This window comes from Bidens hawaiensis, unplaced genomic scaffold (assembly GCF_021521415.1).
Source record: "Bidens hawaiensis isolate Kalapana, Puna unplaced genomic scaffold, B.hawaiensis_p1.1 tig00020377_1, whole genome shotgun sequence".
Lineage (NCBI taxonomy): Eukaryota > Viridiplantae > Streptophyta > Magnoliopsida > Asterales > Asteraceae > Bidens > Bidens hawaiensis.
This window is the reverse complement of record NW_027493102.1, coordinates 202,781-226,199: the sequence shown is the minus strand read 5'-3', so window position 1 is coordinate 226,199 and position 23,419 is coordinate 202,781. Positions and strand designations below refer to the sequence as shown.

Genomic DNA, 23,419 nt, shown 5'->3' with positions numbered 1-23,419 from the left:
TCGTTACTCAATCCCTGTCTTTAGCTTGTTAGCTTGTGGGGCGCGTTAGACTAGTTACATACTCGATTGCAATCATCATAATCCAAAAATTAAACTCTATATTAGAGCTCAATTGCAATGATGGTGTACACACGTTAATTGTTAGTACCAAAACAATCCCGTAAATGTGTAGAACACTATGTACCGAACTCACAAGTCTGATGAGTCATTAAACCAACTCTTTATTGGAATCCCATTATTCACTTGCAATCGGAAAACCTAGAACCACCAAAGATCGATAAACAGAAACGATCAAACGGGTCGCACAAATTGTAACTTTAATGGATAAATCCTCCTAAAAGATTAGGTAAAAATATTCGACTGTTACTGAAATAATAGGATTTTACTAAGCATATTTGGCGCATTATTTATTAATACAAAATTTAAGCATTATTTTCTGATAAAACACAACCCAAATTGCCAATTCATAACTAGGACTGTAAACTGGCGTTCACTCATTTAACTTTACCAAACAAACAATAGAACACAAGCAGTTAAATGAACGGGGTTTTCTTGTTGGTTCATTAAGAAAATGAATATGTTCATGTTCGTTTATGTTCATTCGTTAATAGTATAAACGAGAAAATACAACTGAACATAAATTACCATATATAAACAAGCATAACTGAGCAAACACCAACTAAAAGTAAAGGTGAACATAATCCGTTGGGCCTAAAAAGTTGATAAACTAGACAAAATTGTAACACGCCTAATAACTTAAATGAATACATAAACGAACAAACTTAAACACGTAAATTAGCGAACATTAATGAACCAACATAAATGAACGTAAGCGAACAAACGTAGATGAACGTAAGCGAACAAACGTAAATAAACGTAAACAAAGAAAGTTCATGAACATATACGAACTAGTGACGCACGTGCTTATGCCCGTTCATTTATTAAACAAACGAACATAAACTAAAAGGATCATGAACATTCAGTTCATCCATAACCAAAAGGATAAAAATTGCCATCATTGAGAAACTAACATAATATTATATAGAGTAAACCAAAAAACTACCTGTGGGCAGTTATCAATTATGGCAACTTTAGCAAGATCAACACCTAAAACTGTTAAATCCTTGGTATGACTTCCATCTTCAAAAGTACATGATTCTCTGTACGCCTGGTGATAGATAATTTTTCCATCTGGATCCAATATGTCCAAAAGTGGTTTTGCATAAATGCTTTGACTGGCTGTAAAAATCATAACTTGAAACATTTCCGATACGCGTTTCAAGAAATCTTTAAGGTGGGGCCTCTGCTTCACGTAAATTGTATGCTCTTTGGAATCAACAAATACAGGAAAAGTGAAGTCTGCATCATCACAGTGTTCTAATGAAGAATGGACCAGTGTCTCTGTACATACCAAAGCCAACAAATTATAGTTAAGAAACATATAAAATAATATTAACTTGCATCAACATCTACTATACCAGGAATATCAATGAATCCGATTATTGCAATTGCTCAGGATAAATGTTTTTGTAGGATTTGAACTAGGGCTTGTCGGGGGGCTTTTTTGTCCAGATTATCAAATTTAATGCTTTTGTCTGGACCATCAAATTTAATAAATAATTAGTTTTAAGACATAATTACAATTTACAAAAACTATGCTACTTCAATAGTAACGTAATCATTTGAAAACAAAATATGACTTAGGGTTTTTTATGCACAAACTTTAAGAGTAGGCTAGTAAACGAACTGAAAGAACACAAACAAGACATGCTCATGTTCATTCGTTTAACTTTAAACGAACATATAATCGAACATGAACAGTTAAATGAATGAGATTTTCTTGTTCGTATCTGTTTGTTAAAAGCATGAACATGTTCATGTTCGTTCGTTAATAGTATAAACCAACAGTTCACGAATGAGTACAAGACATTTTTTTTAACTAAATTGACGTGACAATATTTGAAATAACCAAAATGTTACATACCATCTAAATCCAGTACTAGCGTAACGGTTTTTCTTCTACAAGGCGATACGGTGGGACATAAATTTGTTTCCATGTCAGCAAGATCAGGCAAATTTTTATTAAAAAATTGTGTGTCCCAACATTCTGATGGGTCCCAATCAAGATAATCATCTGGCTCCTGATGATGCACTGAAAGAGATAAATTTGATTCTTTTGAAGCCGTTACAGATTCTGAACACCCTTTAGTGTTGTCGTCACAACCATTCGTATCCTCAAGATAAGGAAGTAGCATACTTTCATCACTTAAAAACTGGCTAGATTCATTGCATTCATAATCTGGTAAGATAGATTCTTCTTGAACAGGTGAGCTGGACGCTATCATGTTTGAAATGATGAAATCTGACACGTTACAACTTTGATATTCCAATGAGTTTTTATCTATGTGACTTTCTTCATCCAGCAAATCACGATAGTTAGTTTCATCGGTTCTAGGTTCCTGCACAGTAGCTTCGCTGCAGAAAAGAGCTGCACAAAACAATACGTGGTAAACAAACACAAAAACAAAATCAACAAAAGATTTTATAGAGTTTACATAAACTTCACATGATATATAACTATATAAGGTTATTACTAATTTATTACCATCCTTTTTAACTTGTGGTGAAGAGTTCTTGGATATCTTGTTTGACTTCTGACAAACACGGAGACTGTCCTTTTCTCTCACACATCCCGTGTTTGAGTTCGTTTTCATCTTTAGCGATGGCATTGGTTCTGTACTTTTGATGTGTATCACCATATTTGCTCAAAAACAGAAGAAGATAAAATCCCTTCAAATGTCTGCCATTTGCAAAAATAGAACAAAACAATACATTAGCATATTATAGTGAGTTGAGTTATCCTACAAAGGGCCACAAAAATGAGAAGGGTGAGAACGATTTGTGGTCATCCATCCAAATCTTATGGTGCACCTTTTGTGTTCTTTGATCGTCTACATCTCACATGACCTCATCAAACCAAAAACCCGCAAAAACCTAAACCCCCCCCCTCCCCAAAAAAATCAACTAACCCTAAAAGCTAAGCCGACATTTCTCAGGTTTTTTTTTTTCTTTTTTGAACGAGAACAGGGAAAAATTTTAGTTTTTTTTACTTTTTTACTTTTTGATTTATATATAAAGAATTTTAATTATGACTTTATTTTAGGGATTTTTATCTCGACCATCTAAGGCACAAATCCTTGTAATTATTGTGACCCTTTGTATTTTAACCTTTACCTAGTACATAATTTGTCCAACCCAAGCAAGAACACTAACCATTGACCATCATGTATCATTACCAAAAACACACACAATATTTTGAATCATATAAGCTTCCAATCAAACAACTTCATATATAAATAATTCAGCAAAAAAACACAAAATTATATAAAAAAAACAGTGTGTGTCTGTGTGGGGAATCATCGTTTACAGTTTACATACATAAATCAATACATATGAATTTGAAAACAATCAATCATAAACCCTAAATTTAAAAAAAGTCAAAGTAGGAACTCCAATTTCAGGTAAAACTTAGTTTAAGATCAAATTGAATACACAGATTAACGATCGCAAACAAAAATTACAAACTTTGAATACTAATTGTAGAGGAACAATTAAGATACCTAAATTAACCGATAGGAAGCTGTATAATGAGTCGAATCATGAAGAGATTGAACTGGAAACTGATTGATGAAGGTATGATTGGATTGATGATGATATGAACAGCAGCAGTGACCGATCGAAGATGATGTTAATTTGATGATATGTGTACGTGTGTGTTTGAGCTTTCAAAACTCAAAACCCAAACCACAATTAGAGCTTTCATTGACGCGCTTTTATGCTGTCTGTTTATTTCTTTTAGCTTCTTCTAAATTACTCAACTGGCAACTTTACTCCCTTGAAAAATGAAAAATGAGATTTAGGACGTGACGTGTTCGTTTCGCTGGAATGGAATGGAATGGAATGGAATGGAATTTGGATAGAACTGAAATTTATTCCAATTTAGGATTGAAATCTTAATTCCATTTTGATGTGTTTGGTTGCAAAGAATTAAAATTAAAATTAAATTCCTTTAATAAATGAATTCCAAATCCTTCCCAAATGCAGAGGAATTCAAGTAAATTTGTTGGAATCTTTAATCGGTCAACTAATATATTATGGTCGTGTTACAGTGTTTTCGTATTTGGGTCGTAGCGCTTTCACGTCTGCACTCTGTGTCAGTTCGTATTTGGTTCGATGCCCCGTGTCAGTTTACGTTCGGTTCGACACTTTCGCTTTGGATCAACACTCCGGGTCAGTTCACGTTCAGTTCAACGCTTCGCGTCAAAGTGCGTTCGGTTCGGCGATCCGGATCATTTCGGGTTCAGTTTGACGCTCCAGGTCAGTTCGGTATGACGCTCTTGGTCAGTTCACTTCAGTTTCGACGTTCCGGGCTAGTTCGCTTCAGTTCGACACTCCATGCCAGTTCGCGTTCAATTCAACGCTACGCGTTAAAACACGTTCGGTTCGACGCTCTGGGTCGGTTCGCTTTCGGTTCGACTGTCAACCCAAATTCTACCGTATCATCGACGCGAACAAGGCCCGAACGCGTTACCAACCGTTGACTTGAACGCGATCTGGATCACTGACCCAAACTCAACATGGAACGTCGACCCGAATGCGATCCGAAAGCGTTCCAGAAGATCGACCTGAACACGACGAAACGTAGACCAGGACCGTCGACCTCAACCCAAACGTAGACACGGTCAACCGACTTGAACTCGACTGGAATGTTTACCAGAACACAGCCCGACTTTTTGACTTGAACGTGCTGGGGTTGGTTGGAGATGCAGTGGTATTCATAGTGATAGATTCCAACTCTTTTGTCAAATAAACATATCAAGAATGAAATTGGAATCCGGTTCCTTTCAATTCAAAATCTTATTGGCATGTTCATATTCCAAAAAGTATAATTACGATTTATTTTAAAAAAAATTACAATTCAATTCAATTCAATTCAATTCAAGCATGTGAAAAGGACATGACCTGAGGGATTTATTTGATGTTTTAGTGGTGGTTACAATCAGTTATATAAATATCGGTGGTTTAAATGATAGGGCAATTTATTGGAATAGTAAGCAAGTTTTAAAATTGTTTTAACTAGGTTATTCAATTTTTAAGATCGTTCCAATTAACAACTTTCATATTTTATTAAATTAAAGGTTTTAACATGTTTTTGTAGCGTTTTTTTTTGTTTCACATAGGAAATCTCTTTATCTTTTTTTTTTTATGTTGACGTTGAGTGGCGACGTGAATTTTATTTTTTGTTTTGGAATTTTAATATAATTAACGTTTTTTAATTTTTTTAAAATATAACTACATATATTGCATTCCAACCACCACATCTTATCCTTAATTTCTTTCTTAACGCACAAAAAAATCGGTGAGACTCGATTCGAAGATTTAGCGACCCGATTTGAGAAAAATATGTATGAGTGACCTAATTGGAATACTTTTTAAAGTTGATTAATATTCTATGAGATATTTCCTAAATATGATATGCTAAAAAGTATATATTTTTTTTATTTGGGAGCTTACGTAACAAGTCGAACACTCGTTAGCTTTGTTTATATTTAGCTCTTTATTTTCATGATATTGCACACTTTGTTCCATTGAATTCTGTTTTTTTTTTTCTCTCTCTCTCTCTTTAACAACCACACAACTCCTCTTGCATAAGCATAAAGTAATATGAAGTTTCATGTATATTCATCGTGCATGTAACCAAGATGTTTCATGTGTTAAGAACATGATAGACTAACAGTTTATTTAACTATAACATTTCTGTAATCTATGATTGATGTGGTTACAAATACCCCATGGGTCGCTAAGGTTTGACACTAAAGTAGTAAAGTTACTGTGATGTCACATTGTAACAAGACCACCACGATCTTGCTACTATTCACTTTGTCTTATTGGTCATGGTCTATTTAATTAACAATACGCAACAAACTTACAGGTCACTAATCATAGCACGACTCTTACATGGGCATAATTAATTGTGGAGTTTTGATAAGGTTTAGGGTATGTTGTATTTAACTATTTATGGCTCTATAATGTGTCATGTTTGTAAGACGTGACACTTTATTTGATACACCATTTCTCTTGCACTATAGTTTTGTCTGAGGAGTTACACCATTTTTTTCCAAATTCGATAACAAGGTTACGCTTGGCATATCAGTTCCACTTTATCAATAAATACCATGCTATAATGTTTGATATACATCTTATCGAACAAGGTCTCCATTTTTTCAAGTGACGAATGACTTTACTCCTTGAACAAAATTCAGCATGTTTCTTATAAATGTAAGCTCGTATCTTACTGTCAGTTGAAACATAATGCTTCCGGTGGTTTAGAATTTGCAAAGGGCTTATCGAAATCTTTTATTACTATCTATATGAAATACCGAGAACCATTAAATGAATGTTTCTTGACATCTATGACATTTTCTTAAATCCTAAGTAAAACGTTAAAAAAAGATACGACAACAAAAAAGATAATGAACGTACAAAAAAAACAAAATAAATGACAAATGTTTGCACAATGTCATACGCCAACCCTCTCTATTTCTTGTAAAAATCTTTCGTGTTTCAACTCAAGCAATACAAGTGAAAACTTTACGTTAGTGGCAAAAGTGGAATCGTGGATAACCCCATATTTCCATAAGAAGAATTTGAAGGGGCTAAAGTGTCAAACACAAACTTTAAGGAGTTTAAATAAAAATTGAGAAAACTATAAGGGTTCCCAAATTTAAATCAAACAACCACTATAATTCTTACACGTAGACATGGCATACTCCGGCGGATCCAGGAATTTTTGCAAGTGGGTTCACTGTTCGGGTTGGCTCGATGGTTCGGATCAGTTCGACGGTTGGGTCGTTTTGGCGGTTCGGGTCAGTTGAGTTTTACTACACAACAAAAATACGGTAGAATAACAAAAAACAAACATCGTCATTAGATATTATAAAAAAAACACAAAATATCTCTTAATATTCATAACTACTTGGCTTCGCAACGCGTTTCGGCGTAGACTTTTGCCGGTTAAAATGTTGATTTTTGCTATTAAGCCGGTACCGATTGTTAATTAAAAAATGAAAATGGTCATAATTTACTTTAGCATATCATAAACTTTCTATGGAAATACCACTTTCTTTATGTGAATTGACCGAACTCTGTGAATATGAAAATATATTGACTTCAACTGTAATCTGGAATTCAATGATTCAAGTTGCATTCACAATATACGCATAGCTAGACTAAGTATTATGAAAGTGTTCAATTAAACTAATATGCACACATTTTATAAATTACCGTTACATGCTTCTACTGCTTATAACCCTCAGATGTAAACCTGAAGTATATCCTATCAATCTATCATCATGCACACACGAATTTAAATATATAATATATCTTTAATGTGATCAAATAGTATTTTGTCTACTAAAATTCTTCAAAGCAAAATATATAAATGGTTGCATTTAATTGATTAAACGGTTTATGGAAAAAATAACAAAACTTGCTGTATATAGGAAACAAAATAATAATAACAAAACTTGCTGAAGGAGAGAATCAAACCCAAGTTATCACAACAAGAAGTTAAAGTGCTTACCACTACTGACTACACCACTGTTCCATTTTGTTTATGTGTTCACTCATAATAAACATGTGGGTTCACTCTCATATTTTATATACACATTCCATATAAAATCCGAAACTCAGTGGGTTCCCGTGAACCCGCAATTGTATATGTAGATCCGCCCTTGCTCCAGCTTACGTTACTAGTTGACCAAGGTCTCCTTTGGCAACGAAAATCTTTAAACCAAACAAATACAACCAATAACACTATTACACGTAGAGTCGTAAACAAACTTGACTTGGAGGGTTTTTCACAACCCGTATTTTTATTCATATAAAAAATTGTCAACTCTAATATGAATACACTTAAAATTGCATGACCCCAACATAGCATCTTTATCTATTATTAAAACATGCACAAACGGGTTGACGGGTTGTTGGGTAGTACTCAACTTGTAAAGGTGTTAATTGAGTTGGTGGATTGTAAAAAATGGGTTAAACATAGTAACATGTCGACCTATTTAATTAAGCGGGTTTAACATGCAATTCCGAACACAACCGTTTATTATGTATGATAGCTATGACAACCCAAAATCTTATTTTTTTCGTGTCGTTTTTGGATAATGTTATGAATTGTTATCTATAGTTTTCTTTGCATGAAGTTTGAAACTAGTTTTTTAAAGAATAATTGTTAGGAAAAAAAAATATTAAGAGCTTTTGTTAGATTAGCACATAAGTCCATGGTTTAACTAAAAATACATAACAATTCCTTATATTAAAATTTAGAAGGATTTGATCATATGAGATCATATGAAAATATTTTTTAACAACGGTCAATTCTACAGTCGACTTTACAAGTTAGATCATGCCTAAATACATCATTGTTGTGAGAAGGATAAGAGCTTAGTAGAGGTGCACAAACCAGTTCCTATGTCAAAACTAGCTCGGGTTGGTCAACAAAAAGTCAAAACCGGTTCAAGATGAAATGGTTTTGGTTTTGACCATGTTTGACCAGTTTTTGGCTGGGTCGGTTCTGGTTAACTGTTTGGTACCACTTTCAATGTAGAAGGTTATGACTTATGACCATGTTTCAAGCTTACGGGCTCAGTTGGGTCGAATTCGCTTTCTACCATATTGGATTCAAATCAGGCTCGGATTAGGCTGAGATACCGGTTTTTTGTTCACATCAAGTTTGGAGTAGAGTCGTTATTATATAATGTGTAATTTAGAAGTATAGGGTATGAGCTGTAGTTTAATTAACAAAAAGAAGCGAGAAACTTAGTGATCCCCTCGTGAAACCGAAAGCCTCCACATCAGATGAGCAGTCGTCATACAAGGTCATGAAAAAGAGTACATACACACAATCACACCAGTGGCAAAATAACACATGATACAGAATCAAATAATCATTCTGAATCATGATATTAAGAACACACACCTAAAAGATCATAAAAGTTGACAAATGCTAAAATCCCGAATCAAGTCAACATAATCTGCAAGATATAGCTAGAACTAGCAAAGCTCCCGGTGAATCATAACTCCGTCTCTAAGATCTAGTAGTTCAGTAGTAGCAGATATGTGCAGGACAACTTAAAAAATACACTGCAATCTGACAAATCAAATTACACACCAAAACAATCCTCCGACAAAGCCCACCAATTTTTTTTTATCATAATTTAAATCAAAGAAACCTGCACCAAAAATATGTTTCTGTTAGACAGCAACGAGCAAAATAAGTAATCTTTAGTACAAGTCACCAGGTCGGCAAAATACTTTATCCGTTTTTTTTAAATAATTCTAAAATAAATAGGATTAAAAACTTACATTAAGAAAATCAAAAATAGTTACACTAATAGTCCCTGTGGTATGCCCAACTTAAGATTTAGTCTTAACTTATAGAAATTACAAGTTAAGACAATTAGTTTGCATATAACGGATAGACGTTAGCACCTGTTGGCTGTTGCTAAGTTGTGTGAAATGACAAAAATACCCCTAACACTATAACACATAAAAAAATCTTGGCACGGCCAACATTAATAACAAAATAACATATGTATAAACCCAACTTTGTTTTCCACCCATAAAAACCCAACTTTCAAATAAATCAAAATTTACCGCTAACCAACATCAAGTCATCATCACGTCAAAGAAAAGCCAACATTTTCAAAAGTACAGACTAGTGACTACCTTGAACATTTGCAACCTTTTAAAGTTCGGGCTTTATGGGTGACAATAAAAAAAGATAGTCTGAAATAGAAATCAGTTTGACCAAATTGACCCTTAAGAACAAATTTTGCGCATACTCCAACCGGTTTGCTCAACTTGACTCACTTTACACGAAACATAACCTAAATCAACTCATTAATTAGCAAAACGGGCCAAAACTGCCATGTGCAACGATGGTTAATATTAAATAAACTTACCGTTTCAAAATTTCTGGAGAACACATCTTTCATAAAGAGCCAAGAGATCTTTCTTGTTGGGATTCTTCAACTGAAGCAACTCTTCACCAAAATTGTGTTTTGTGAGCTCTTGTTTGAGTTTCAAAATGGTGAATTTAGTGTAGTCTTCATTACTGGCCGGTTGACTATGGTTACTGTTATTATTGTTATCATCATCTTCGCCTCTAAAAACTGAACCACCGTCTGGTTGGCTAGCCATACTCCTAGATCTCTTATTTCCTCTAACCACTCTACCAATGTCTTGAACTGAATCGGTTCCCATTTCATTATCTTCAACCCTAAACCGTTTTCCATGTGAAGCGGTTCTTAGTTTGCTGTCTAATGCAGACTCGTTAAGGCGGACAGCTGTCATTTGTTGTTGGAGCAAATCAAGCTTCCCTTGTGTGGCTTGTAACTGAACCGAAAGTGCTTCTGCCCGGTTCGTGGCTTCTGCCCGAGCCGCCCGTTCAGTTTCCAAAAGGCCTTCAAGGACATGTACGGTTGTAGCACGTTGCTCGTTGTTTGATTTTAATAATGTTTCTATCTCTTTCTCTCTTTCTTCAACTCTTGCTTCCAATATTGAAACTTTAGATACCGCTTCCAACTCAGCAGATTGGAAACGTTCTAATTCGTCGGTTAAATCGTGTTTTTGTCTTTCTAGGCTCTCGATGCGTCTCTCGAGCCTTTCAATTACGGTCTTCCTTTCGTCGGCTGCCCGCTGGATTTCGTTTTTCTCCTTTTGGGCAGCTGCGGCTTCTGCTCGAGCACTGTCAGCTAACTCGGTTGCTCGTTTGGTTTCTTTTTCGGCATTTCTACATCTTTCTTTGACTTCCTCAAATCGGTCAAACTCAGATCGGTACTTCTGCTCTAAATGAAGGCGATCTTGCTCCAGAATTCTCGATTCTTTTTCATATGACTGAGCAGTTGCGTTTGCACTTTCTAACCGTTCACCCAACTCCTTGATATCACATTTTAAAGCGGATATTTCTATATCATAACTCTTTGTCTTCGACTCAGCAGCCTGAGAATCAATAATATAGCATTAAAATATCATAAACAAGCCACATACCTAGGCCTGTAAATGAACCAAATGAATCGTTCATGACCGTTTGGAGGAAGTTCATTTATGTCTACTTTTATAAATAAACAAAATAGACCAATTTTTTTATTCATCTAGCTAAACAAACGAACATGAACACGTCTCGTTCGTTCATGTTTGTCCGTTCATTTAAATTGTTTATTTTGTTCGTTTATGTTCATTTGTTTACCTATACATTAAAAAAATTAAGTCCTCCATTACAATTTAGTCTAGTTTTATTGATTTTTTGGTTCAGCATATTGATGTCATGTTTACTTCTAATTGGTGTTCACTCAGTTATGTTCGTATATCTATGCGTCATGTTTGTTCATTTGTGTATGTTTACGTTCGTGAACCGTTCATTCTATTAACGAATGAACATATACGAACACAAACACACTCATTTTCTTAACAAAAAAGCATGGACAAAAAAAACTCTGCCGATTAAATTGTTCGTGTTCGGTTACAGTTAAAGCAAAAAAACATGCCATGTTCGTGTGTGTTCGGTTCGTTTACAAACCAAAACATACTTAAAATTTTCAGAACACTCTCACCTTCAACTCCAAGCTCAGAGTCGTTACACGCTGCTCAGCTTGTTCAATCTTTAACGCCTTATCTTTAATTTCAGCTTCCTGCAGTTCCAAAACCAATTGATACTAAATTAAAACAACGTTTCAAAGTTCTAAAACACACCAATTAATAATAAAAAAACATGTCACCTTCTCAGCAATCGTGCCAGCAATCTCAGCGCGTAAAGCATCCTCGCGATATTGTGTTTGTTTATTTGCGCGGTCTTGAACAGCAGCTGCCTTTTCAAGTGCAATCTTTGCTTCTCTAACTGCGATATCATACTTTCGTTTCCACTCGTTTGCTTCCTCTTGTGCAGACAAAGTTTGTTCCTTTGCAGCGGCTAATCTTGCCTCTGCTGCACTGCTTCTAGCTTTAAGGTTAGCTACTTCTGATGACGCGTGTTCTTCCTCAGCTTTCTGTTTGGATAATGCCACATCATACTTTCTTCTCCATTCTATAGACTCAAGTTTAGAAGCTTCTAGAGCTTTTGATAGACTTGAACATCTTTGATCTAATGAGCTGGAACTGTTTTTGAGATCGGATATTCGGGCCATGTATTCCTCTGCTAGCTTGTTTTTGTCACTAATAGCCTCTTCGTAGCGTTTTAAGTAATCGGATTTGTATTTTTCACTAGCTTCTAGTTGTTTGGAGAGTAAGCTCATTTTATCTTCAATTGACCGACATTTTAAACGTAGGGCACTTTTCTCTGAAGAAATATTATCAATCTGCTTCTTAACAAAGTCGAGAACTGGACCTTCAAGGCTAAAAAATCAAGGAGAACAAAATAAAATCAATCTAGCGAAAACAAAAAAAAAATATGATAAAAAGTCAAACCTTTGTCGTAAGAAAGAAGCTAGCTTCTGCCACTTCTCGGGACCATATGGAGTTGTTTCATAGCTGTTTAATAGCCGATCAAGAACCTACATGACAAGAAAGAATAGTACCTTTAGGGTTACTGAAATATGTAAACAAAATTTAAAAATAATTATACTTTCAAAACTCCATTAAGAAAAAACGGCCCAAATAACATGCTACCAAATCTAAATGTATGTTTGTCATGAAAATGTTAGAACAGTAAATGTGATCATTTACCTTTTAACTCGAACAAATAATATATTATTCAGTAATAGTAAATGAAAATTATAATAAAATGATTATTTATATAAAAAATAAAAATAAATAAAAAACTATAACCATGCAAATACGACACATGACACATCTACACGCATTACAAGAACACATGGATGCTTAAACTGATTCTCAGCACTCCGAAAAAAACATTTATAGACAATTACCTTAAGAATATCATCAAACTTTGCATCAGGAGCTTGACAAGCTGTTCTTAGTTCTTTCTCCATTTTCTGTATGGCATTTGAGCATTGCATGTAAGCCTTCATAAAGGCCTCTCTTTTGTAATCCTGCATCAATAGTTCAATAATTAGTATCAACATAAATGAATGACACAAAGATAGTACCATAAACATTTCAAAAAAACTACCTCAAATTCTTTTTTCAAAAAGGTATGAAGCCGTTTTTCACATTTTTGCCTAACAGAACCAGCCCCAACAGCAACTGAATTAAAAGCAGCCACAGCCTTCTGAACAGCTTCTTCATGTGCTTCTCGTATTGCAGTCTGCGAACATGTGATATATGAACTATTATACAATATGGTCATTGAGTAAAACTAAGATACAAATAATAACGTAAAATACAAAGAAAAAAAACATACTTCTTCAGGAGGCTTTGTACTGTCAAAAGAAGACTTGTAAACTTCAGTAGCATACTCTAATGCCCTTTGACACTCTGTTTCTTCAACACTCTGAAAAATGAAAAGAAAAAAAAAAGAGTATTATCAGAATCAACAGCAATAATCAAGCCGATATTATAAGCGATTGTTATGAAAATGCTCAAAAAACTAACCTGCCAAGAAGAAGTTATAGTTGGAACGGCACCATTATTGAGGGCATCCAAAAAGGACTGAGTGATGCCTGCAAAGATCGGTCCATTCATCACTGTGGCCCCCACCTGTTTAGGTCTAGTCCTCTCAAAAACAAACCTTGTTAATGCATCCAGTCCTGCCTTAAACTCTGGCCTCAATTTATCCATCTATGCCACAATAAGATTATAATGATTATTTTTTTGAAAAATTAAAAATTATTTTTGTGAATATTAAAGAGATTACTAACCGATATTTGGTCAAGCCGTTGTAGCTCTTTTTCATTGCTTAAAGGTCTCACAAGAGTGAAGCATTCTCTGTCTGGAAAGAGAGCTCTAATGGATTCTCGAATCTACATCAATTATCAATTGTTTTTAAGAATCTAAATAATATAAAAAGACATATATATAAGCATGTTTACAATCTAATATAAGTGAAGGAATAACCTCATTTTTGGCAGAGATATCTCTAGCTTCACCTTGTACTGGCCTCAAAGCAAGTTCTAAATAGTCGCGTGGAGTTATTTTCCTGTTATCCTCCACCAAATCCAGATAAAAATCCTGCAAATTGAAACATAGAAGTTAAATAAAAGTATAAAACAATAAAATAAAATAATAGCAGTACCTGGTTACATAACATGATTAACAAAATCAATATTCAACAACTCGATGAGTCATTTAACATTCACACATGAGTTAACTAGAGGTACGACTGTATACAAACCAAACGAACACAAACAGGGCTTCTTTGCATTCATCTATTTACCTTCAACCAAACAAATGAATTTTCTTGTTCACGTTTGTTTGTTAAAAAAAATGAATGTGTTCATGTTCGTTTGTGTTTGTTCGTTAACACCCAACGCTCGTTTAAAATATTAGCAAACAAACATAAACATGTTCGCTTTCTTAACAAACAAAAACTAACAATAAAATTTGTTTGCTTAAGCGTTAACGTCCGTTCATTTGTTCTGTTAAAGTTAAACAAACCAAAATGAACAAGCTCCATTCATGTTTGTTCAGTTCGTTTACAGGTCTACTGACATATCAGTAAAAAATATAACAGCATGAATATACCCTTAGAAGCCAAACAAAGATAGGAGAAAACTGTCCAAGCTCAGAAGCAGTGGTCTTCCCACCAGAAGCTCTGACTCGAATATGCTTAGTCATTTCAGTTACAAGCGAGAGACGATCCAGTGCAGCCTCATCTATACCTCCCATCTGATACACAAAAATGTGATTTGTCAGATTAACACCAGCAGCGATACATAGAATGAATAAAGAAAATGAATAATATTCTGACCTGGTTGTATATGAACATGCTAGATAAAAGTACAGCTAGAGAGAAAATCTGTGTGCTATAAGTTCCCTGTAAAATGCACAATCAAAAAAGAAGTTATAGAAGATCAACAAACAATTTATAAAACTAGATGTAAAGAAGCCAAGCTAACCGTTTGATCATAAGCATCAATTCCTTCAGTGTCTATCAGTAAAAGATTGTATTCAGTTCCATCAAGAGCGGTTCTCCTTAAAGGAGTGCTCCATAGCCAAAGCCCTTTTGTGCATGGACGGTGAGTTGATGCCACCTGGAATCCACTGCTCCTTCCAAGAAGCTACAAAAAATAAGATAAAAAAAAATATTACAATAAAGGCCACAAACTTTCAATCAAGACTTCAAATCAAGAAAATAGAAAAGTGTAAAAACAAACTACGAATAAATATCAAACAAGATCTTAATGATATGACCGCCTAACGAATGCATTACAACAAAAGTTGATACATTCATGCATTTTAATATACTATTCAAACCTCATACTTTGTTACCTGTACCATGTTTTAAATGGATCAATTTGTTGCGGGTACTTTCAACTGTGAAGTTCAAAGTCAGACCACTATATTAAACTAAACATTTAATTTTGTGATTCAGTGTGCCTATTTTCTAGGGTAAAAAATAAGTCTAGTAACTTTGAGCATTTGCAAATGACTTCCAAGTTGCAAAAACTTTAATTTTGAGATGCCCTATGTTCAATGCCATCCTTTAGAAAATAACTTTGAACAAAAATGGCTTGTAAGTCTCTATGCTTATTGCCACAAATCCAGTTTTATACACAATTTAACACGCATGTTTAAATTTGCTTCACAGTTTAAAAATTGGAGGTAAAATTAGCACTATACATCCCAATTTTCTCCATCATATGGCACAGGTATAACCTAATTCCTATCCAATTAACCAATTTCATAAGCAATGTTTTCACTAAAAACCCTAGAATCCAAAATAATACAATTAACACTGTACAATCAATGAATTCAAGTAGTTAACTTTTTCAATAAAAATTAACCAAAATTATACTATCCAAGTAACCAATTTCATAAGCAATGACCTCACTTAAAACCCTAGGATCCAAAATTACATAATCAAAAAACTAAGTAAACTACAAAACCCTAATTTTCTCCAAAAGACAGAACTATAATTACACTATCCAATTAACCAATTTCATAAGCAATGATCTCACTTAAAACCCTAGAATCCAAAATTAAACAATAAACGCTGTACAATCAGCTAATTCAATTACTTCTAAGACCAGTAACCTGCAAAACCCTAATTTTGCCCTAAAAACCGGAACCAGTACCTGATTCAAAATATAACTCTTGCCTTGACGAGCACGGCCACATACGGAAACAACACCAATTGGTTCCTTAAGAAGCTGGAGAATGGAAACGGATTCGGGATCCATCTGAAACTTGCCGTTGTCGTCACAATAGACCAGACAAATAGGTCTGGCCGGACCGGAGGCCACGGCGGTTGACGGAGAGAACAGAGGCGGTGGTGGAGATGACGTGGAAGGTGATTTTGATGAGTCGGTGGTTGCTCCTCTGCCGAATAGTCGCCTCATTGTTGTTGGTGTGTGTGAGTATGAGTTGGATCAATGGTGGTGGTGTTTTATTTTATGGGGGTTTTGATTTGATCGGAATATTGTGAGGGAGAGACGAACGTTCCTTTTAAGTTCTCGGTTACCCGAACCTAAGAGTATTCTGCGTTTTTCTTTCACGTGGTTTGTCCAGTTTTACGATTTTATTCCAATAGTTTCTAGTTGTCTTTTTTCGTCCGTGTGGTTTCATTTTGCTTTCAATTATATCCTAACCAACTAACCCCGTTAAATCCACCTGTTATGTCCATCATCTTGAGGGGCAGTTTGGTAATCGTACTCCCAAAAGAAACACCAACCAACCCTAAATCCCTAATTCCCATACCTCTTTTTCATTCTTTTTGTTGTCTGTATCATCTTCTTCATCCCAAGATAGACAACATTTGAATAGACAATGTCGAGCTCCTCTAACACACAATCACTTCGTCGCCGAGCCAACAATCGAATGGTGTTTTGCTCATGTGGTTCAGTTACAACCATTCGCACGTCTTGAACCGATGCCAATCCTGGTAGACGATTTCACTGTTGCACGAGTGTAAGTTTTTTTTTATATTGAAACTATATTTTGTTTTTTTTTCTTAATTACTTCAAAATCTTACCAGACATCAAGATGTGGTTTTGTTGATTGGGTTGATTCCCCATTGTGCCAAAGAGCTCAAGAAATCATTCCTGGTCTATTGAGATCCGCCAATAATCACGAAGCCATAGCAAGAGCTAATGCAATTCAAAACAAAAGGCTGAAGATTTATTTAGGTTTAAGTTGGATGTTTTTTTTGTTGTATTTGATTTTTAAAATGACCTAAAACTTGTAAAGGTCACTGGCTTTATGTTTTTATGTTGTACTCTTAACTATAGGATGTAATTAAATGAACTATGTTGCAAATTATGTTGATGACCACTATTAATGAAATTTCGTATTTTGGCTACCATACGACAAGTTTGGTTTATTAACGTTAGGGGTGCAAATGAGTCGAGCTCAAGCCTAAAACAAGCTCGTTCAATAAACGAGCCCGAGCTTTACTTACGAGCTCGAGCGGGCTCGCGAGCCTAAAAATAAGCTCGTTTAATAGAGCTCGAAACGAGCCAAGCTCGAGCTCGAGCTATGTATAAGTTAAACGAGCCGAGCTTGTGCCTAGTCGAGCTTGGGCTTGGCTCGGCTCGTTTGCACCCCCTAATTACCTTATGCATTATAACAATAGGTTACAAACGAAACATTGTTTGTCAAAACTGAGTTGGTCAAAGACCACCATTTTTGTCAATTACCAACACTAGAATGCATAATTCAATGGATTCTTGCAACTAGTTTAGGGTATGAAAAGTTTACCTAATATTTTATGTACCAGCTCTTCGTTTTTTAAGCAAATAATAGAGGTCATTTGACACCTTATCTTGTTAATTAAAGAGATTTACTGAAGTGACCTGTTAGCATGATATCACTTGGAAATGCTAAAGACAATTACCTGGATTTTAAAAAGACAATCAGATACTAAAATATGCAACTTGTCAAAATCTGAATTTTAAAAAGACAATTACCTTGAAAAACTAAAACATCCAACATACCAACAAATAACAACCATATAATCACAAGCATACTAAAACATCCATGCTTCAACCAAAACATAACATCCATTACATAAAAACTAACATGCAACATCTAGAAGTCAAAGCCTTGATATACAAAACATGATAACCATCAAACATAAATACTAGATTATGTTTGGGAAAGTATTCTTGTTCGACTAAAAAGTCAAACATGCCAAAACATGATAATCATCAAACATATTAACAGTTTCAAAAGACAATCAACACAAACACCATTCAATCAAAGACCTTTGGTGGTGCCTTTCTTTTTTGAACCTCCCACATGTGACACTTTTTCTTTCCCTTTGGTGCTGCCCTTCTTTTTGGAACCTTTCACTTATGACAACTTTTTTCCCCCTTTGACTGTGCCAATTTTCTTTTCAGGCTGTGATGAAAACTTTGGCGCGGTACAAGACCTTATATTTGCACCTGTGTTTTGCAATTCCTGCACGTGACTGTGTTACTAGACCTTGGCATTTTCCCTTCCCTAGCAAGTTCGCTCAACTCCTCAGCACTTTTCTTTCGTTTCTTCTTTGGCCTTCCAATTTGTTTGTGGTGCTTTGGAGGCTTAAGAGTTGTTGGGCATTCTGAAGGCGTCCACATTTGAACACCGTTGATTGGGTCAATGGTATGATCGTACACCTTCTTCCATGTATCAAGCAAGTAGACTTTAGAGATCCAAGCCTCTGGAATGTCAACATCCATGCCATTTTGGGCCATATTATAATTGACTGCCACTGCATGCTTGCATGGCATGGCAATCAACTCCCACATTCCGCATGAGCAAGTCTTCTTGTCAACATCGACTACACATTGATCTTGTGAAGGCCCACTTACTTGGTACTTGTTCATCCCATTCCATATGACTTTGTACAATAATGCATCTTTTTTAATTCCTTCAAACAGTGTTGTTGCTTTCGGAGTCAGAGGACCGTCACACTTGGAAATGCTTTTACGAACTAAAACAATTCTCTTCATCAAATATTCCCTAATAAACTCCAAGCAGGTTATAATGGGCTTGTCTCTTCCGCCAACCAGTTGCCTGTTGAACACCTCGCATAGATTATTTAAGAGAACATCACTTGTTGACCTTCCTGCAAAGACACAATAGATAACATAGTTAGGGGTGTGTTTTTCAATATAAGTTTAGATTTTAACTTTTTTAACCCGAATACCGATCCTAATTTACCAGAACCATTTAACCCAAAACCCGAACAACCCGACCCGAACGACCCGAAACCCGAAAAAATAACCAGAATCGTACCACTGAACGCGTAATATTTTTAATTTTAAAGAATCGTACCCTAAAGTATGCTTTAGACCAGTGCTTTGGGTGGATATCACGTAGCCAATCATCTAAAGCCTGATCTTGGACCCTCACTTCTGTCATTGTCTTCTCAAACTGTGGAATAGTAGTTGATGTAGCACACTTCCAAAGTAGATCTTCAAACACATGACCCCTCCACTTAGACTTCATATTCTCATGAATGTGTCTCAAGCAAAATCTGTGTTCAACACTTGGATATGTCTTCTTTAAAGCTGGTGTAATACCCTGATTAATAATAAACCCAAGTAAACACAATAAGTGATGACAAAATAGTAAACACAATACGTGAACAGTTAAAACTTGGATGTACCTTTTGTCGATCACTAATGAAAGTGAAATTGGAATTTGGATATAGATCAAGATCACGACCTAGGCACTCCAAGAACCAAGTCCATGATTCAGTTGTTTCAGCTTCGACTAAAGCATATGCCACGGGATATATGCAATTATTTGAGTCTACTCCCACTGCAGTTAGAATCTGTCCGGGAAAAGGCCCCTTCATGAAGCAGCCATCCAATCCCAATAGGTCCCTACCACAAGCTTTAAACCCTTCCCTCAATGGAGCTAAACAAATGTAAACCCTCTTGAACTGCCTTGTTAAACTAGATGGGTTAAACTCTTTCTCTACCTCAATCTCCACAGAGGTTCCCGGATTAGCTCTAACTAGCTCCTTACAATAGTCCCTTAGAAGTGCATACTGAGTAGTGAAATTACCATCAATCTTCTGCCTAGCCATGGCCCTCGCCCGGAAAACTTTAGTCTCTGAGAGTTGTATTTGATATTTCCTCTGGAATTGATCTTGTAGTGCTTTAACTGGTATGTTGTAGTTCGAAGCAACAATTTGTTCAGCTTCTTTAGCAATCCAACTCACAGTACACAACTTGACATTTCGTGTATTAAGGCATGTATGCTCATTAGTAAAGGTCTTCACAACCCAAGAGGATAATTTATTGTGGTTGGAGATATGTAAGACAAAAGGACAAGTGGGAATCAGTTTCTCTTCCATTGGTTCTTTCATTGCTTTTATTGACTTATCCACCTTTTGAGACCCACCAACTTTACTCTTCACAACTACCTCTTTGGACCCACTAACAGCATGTGTAACTCCAGCACACAACACCCTTACTCTTTCTTTATCATTCTTTTTAAAGTAAAGTTGCCTTCTACTCTCAATGCAAAACTTCTTCACTAGATCCCTAACTTCATCCCTATTTGAAAACTGTTGTCCAACATAAAAAGGTGCAAACACTGGATCTTTGCCCTTTCTATTCTTCTTCCTAGCCTTTTTCATTACCTTGCTTAAAGGTGTTTCATCTTCATCCATGCTATCAAAATCATCTAAGTCAACTTCAAAGTCACTGTTATCATCTTCACTAGCGAAGTGTTGATGTTCTTCATTAACAGGTATATCCACCACAGATCTAAATTCATTCATGTCTACTTCTAAATCATCACAGCTATTATCACTGTTAACAAAGAAATCAGAATCCTCAGAATCATCTTCATCGCTACTCTCGCCATCCCCATTGTTATCTTCGTCACCACTCTCACCATCCCTAGTGTTATCTTCATCACCACCCTCACCATCCCCATTGTCATCTTCATCAATGTGATCCTTAGTCCTAACCTCACTACTTGGCTTACTTGACTTTCATTTATAGTTTCTGTAGTGCCTATTGCCTGGCATCCAAGCTCAGTGTATACCTCAATAACCTTAAACTCCTCAACATACTTAAACAACTCATCAAGATCAGTGTCATTTGTTAAAGCCCTTAAACCATAATCAAGATCACTGTTTGGAACCTTAAAATAGTAATAAAGTATTTCATCTCCTACATGAAGATCTAAGCAATCTGTCATAGATTCTAGTTCGTGGAACCCAAACTCGAAAGAGTCAACCATATCAAAAAACCCTACCTTTCCATTAACATAGGTTCTGCCTGGAGGCTTTGTGAATCTCCCACCATAGTTAAACTTCATGGAGAAAACCTTTGGGTGACCCCCTGTTTAATAAACAATATCAGTAAAGATTTAATAACTATTGTTGATCCAGACAATTATGGAAAAAAGTTTAAAGAAACCGGTTAAACAGAGATCGGTACTTACGATATTCTTCATCGGGGTCAAACTTTTCATGTGGAGATCGAAGCCACCAGAGACTAAGCGCCATGATCAAAGATTAGTGATGAATCGTTGTTGTTTGTTCGTCTAGAGTTTGGAATTGTGGTTCATTTTTCTTCTAGGGTTTGGAATCGTGGTGTCGAACAAAACAATTAAAAAAGACAACTGGATGGTTTTTTAATCAGGGATTTAGGGTTGGTTGGTGTTTCTTTTGGGAGTACAATTACCAAACTGCCCCTCAAGATGATGGACATAACCAGGTGGATTTAACGGGGTTAGTTGGTTAGGATATAATTGAAAGCAAAATGAAACCACATGGACGAAAAAAGACAATTAGAAACTATTGGACTAAAATCGCAAATTTGAACAAATCACAGGGACGAAAACCGCGGTTTACTCCGAACCTAATTAACCCGATCTGAACCCAAATAGCCGAATAAGCTAATTATGGTCAGGTTAAGTAGGTTAAATAATGTTAATCAGGCTACCCAAATTATTAATAGGTTAAAAAAACCCGATTAATGGTGATAGTTAATTCAAATACAATACTGATGCAAAGGTAGAACACACGAAAAAGTCAATGATAAAAGTTATATAGAGAATTTAATTATTATGCTTGTTTTTTAACGTTCATTTAAGTTAGTTTATGTTCGTTTATAAATTAATAAAAAATTATTAAATATTATTTGCATTTATTAACCATATCACCTTAATATGTTTTTATTTGCTTCTTCGTGTTCATTTATGTTCGTTTAAATTTTAAATGAACGAACATGTTCATGTTTTGAACGAATGGACATGTACACAAAGATTTGTTCGGTTAAGTGTTCATGTCCGTGTCCGTTTAAAGTCAAATGCACGAACATCGACATGCCCTTTTTCTTGTGTGTTGGGTTAGTTTACAGGTCTATATGTAATTATAAGATAATTACTTGTGAAAGAAATTAAAAATTGAGTGGAATGAAAATTATTGCAACCCACAAGTTACAAACACAAATATCAACTTAAAAATATAGAGTAACATGGTTAACCCGATTAATCCAACTAACCTGAATCTTAATAGGGTCGGGTTGCGGGTTAGATTTTATTTTTTAAAAACCCGACTAACCCAACCTAATTAACCCGATCAGGTTGACCCAATTAACACCCCTAGTCGCAATAGACCAGATACTTGTTTGGGTCGGTTAAAACAAAACCATGACCTGGTCTAATTTTTACACATACTTGTTCGGGTCGGTTAATACAGAAGTCGGGTTAGACTTGAGGGTTAAGTAATATAGTTGGTTTATGTAATCAACTTGTAAGTAAAGTTGTTGTTAGTTATGATAAAAATAAATATAGTGAGTTAGCAACTATGTGAAGATAAGGTTGCAACTTGCAAGTCTAGCGTAATTTGTTGTCACACCCCGACCAAAGGCGGCGAAACATGCCGGTGTGCAACGGATTGCCCAAAAACACAAGACACTATTTAAAGTGTCAATATTTAATCAACTCATTTAAATTCACAAAATCATAACGAGTCACATAACATGTTCATACAATAACCGAATTCGAATATAGCAAATAATATATTGTTCATTTTGCTAATAACCTAATAGTCTTGATAACGTTTTTCATCAAGTCATCAGTCAACCCAAAGTCAAACCTGTAACATTGCAGAAAATAGAATTTGTCACACAAAGGTTGGTGAGCAATTTCATAGTTTTGAAACAATATGTATATTTCACAACTTGTATAAAAACAATAAATAATAGCAACAATTTAGATAATGAAATCGTTAATAAGAATACATTAACGACACCTTGCTATAAGGGGATGCCAAATAGTCTAGGAT

General features: G+C 35.3%; 2 protein-coding genes across 2 annotated transcripts; both read right to left on the bottom strand.

Annotated features, from left to right (window-relative positions):
- Positions 1-189: 189 nt before the first annotated feature.
- LOC143560543 (uncharacterized) lies at positions 190-2,860 on the bottom strand. The gene is made up of 4 exons (XM_077048826.1): positions 2,606-2,860; positions 1,985-2,488; positions 1,064-1,401; positions 190-258 (listed from the first exon to the last, which is right to left on the bottom strand). The coding sequence occupies exons 1-4, from the start codon at positions 2,757-2,759 to the stop codon at positions 190-192; spliced, it is 1,065 nt and encodes a 354-aa protein (XP_076904941.1). The 5' UTR covers positions 2,760-2,860.
- Positions 2,861-8,945: 6,085 nt separating this feature from the next.
- Positions 8,946-16,566, bottom strand: LOC143560539 (uncharacterized). Its single transcript, XM_077048820.1, has 15 exons — positions 16,260-16,566; positions 15,081-15,242; positions 14,933-14,998; positions 14,707-14,850; positions 14,080-14,193; positions 13,884-13,985; positions 13,618-13,803; positions 13,427-13,516; positions 13,196-13,330; positions 12,993-13,115; positions 12,532-12,617; positions 11,847-12,459; positions 11,682-11,759; positions 10,032-11,070; positions 8,946-9,299 (listed from the first exon to the last, which is right to left on the bottom strand). The coding sequence occupies exons 1-14, from the start codon at positions 16,521-16,523 to the stop codon at positions 10,036-10,038; spliced, it is 3,198 nt and encodes a 1,065-aa protein (XP_076904935.1). The 5' UTR covers positions 16,524-16,566; the 3' UTR covers positions 8,946-9,299; positions 10,032-10,035.
- Positions 16,567-23,419: the final 6,853 nt, after the last annotated feature.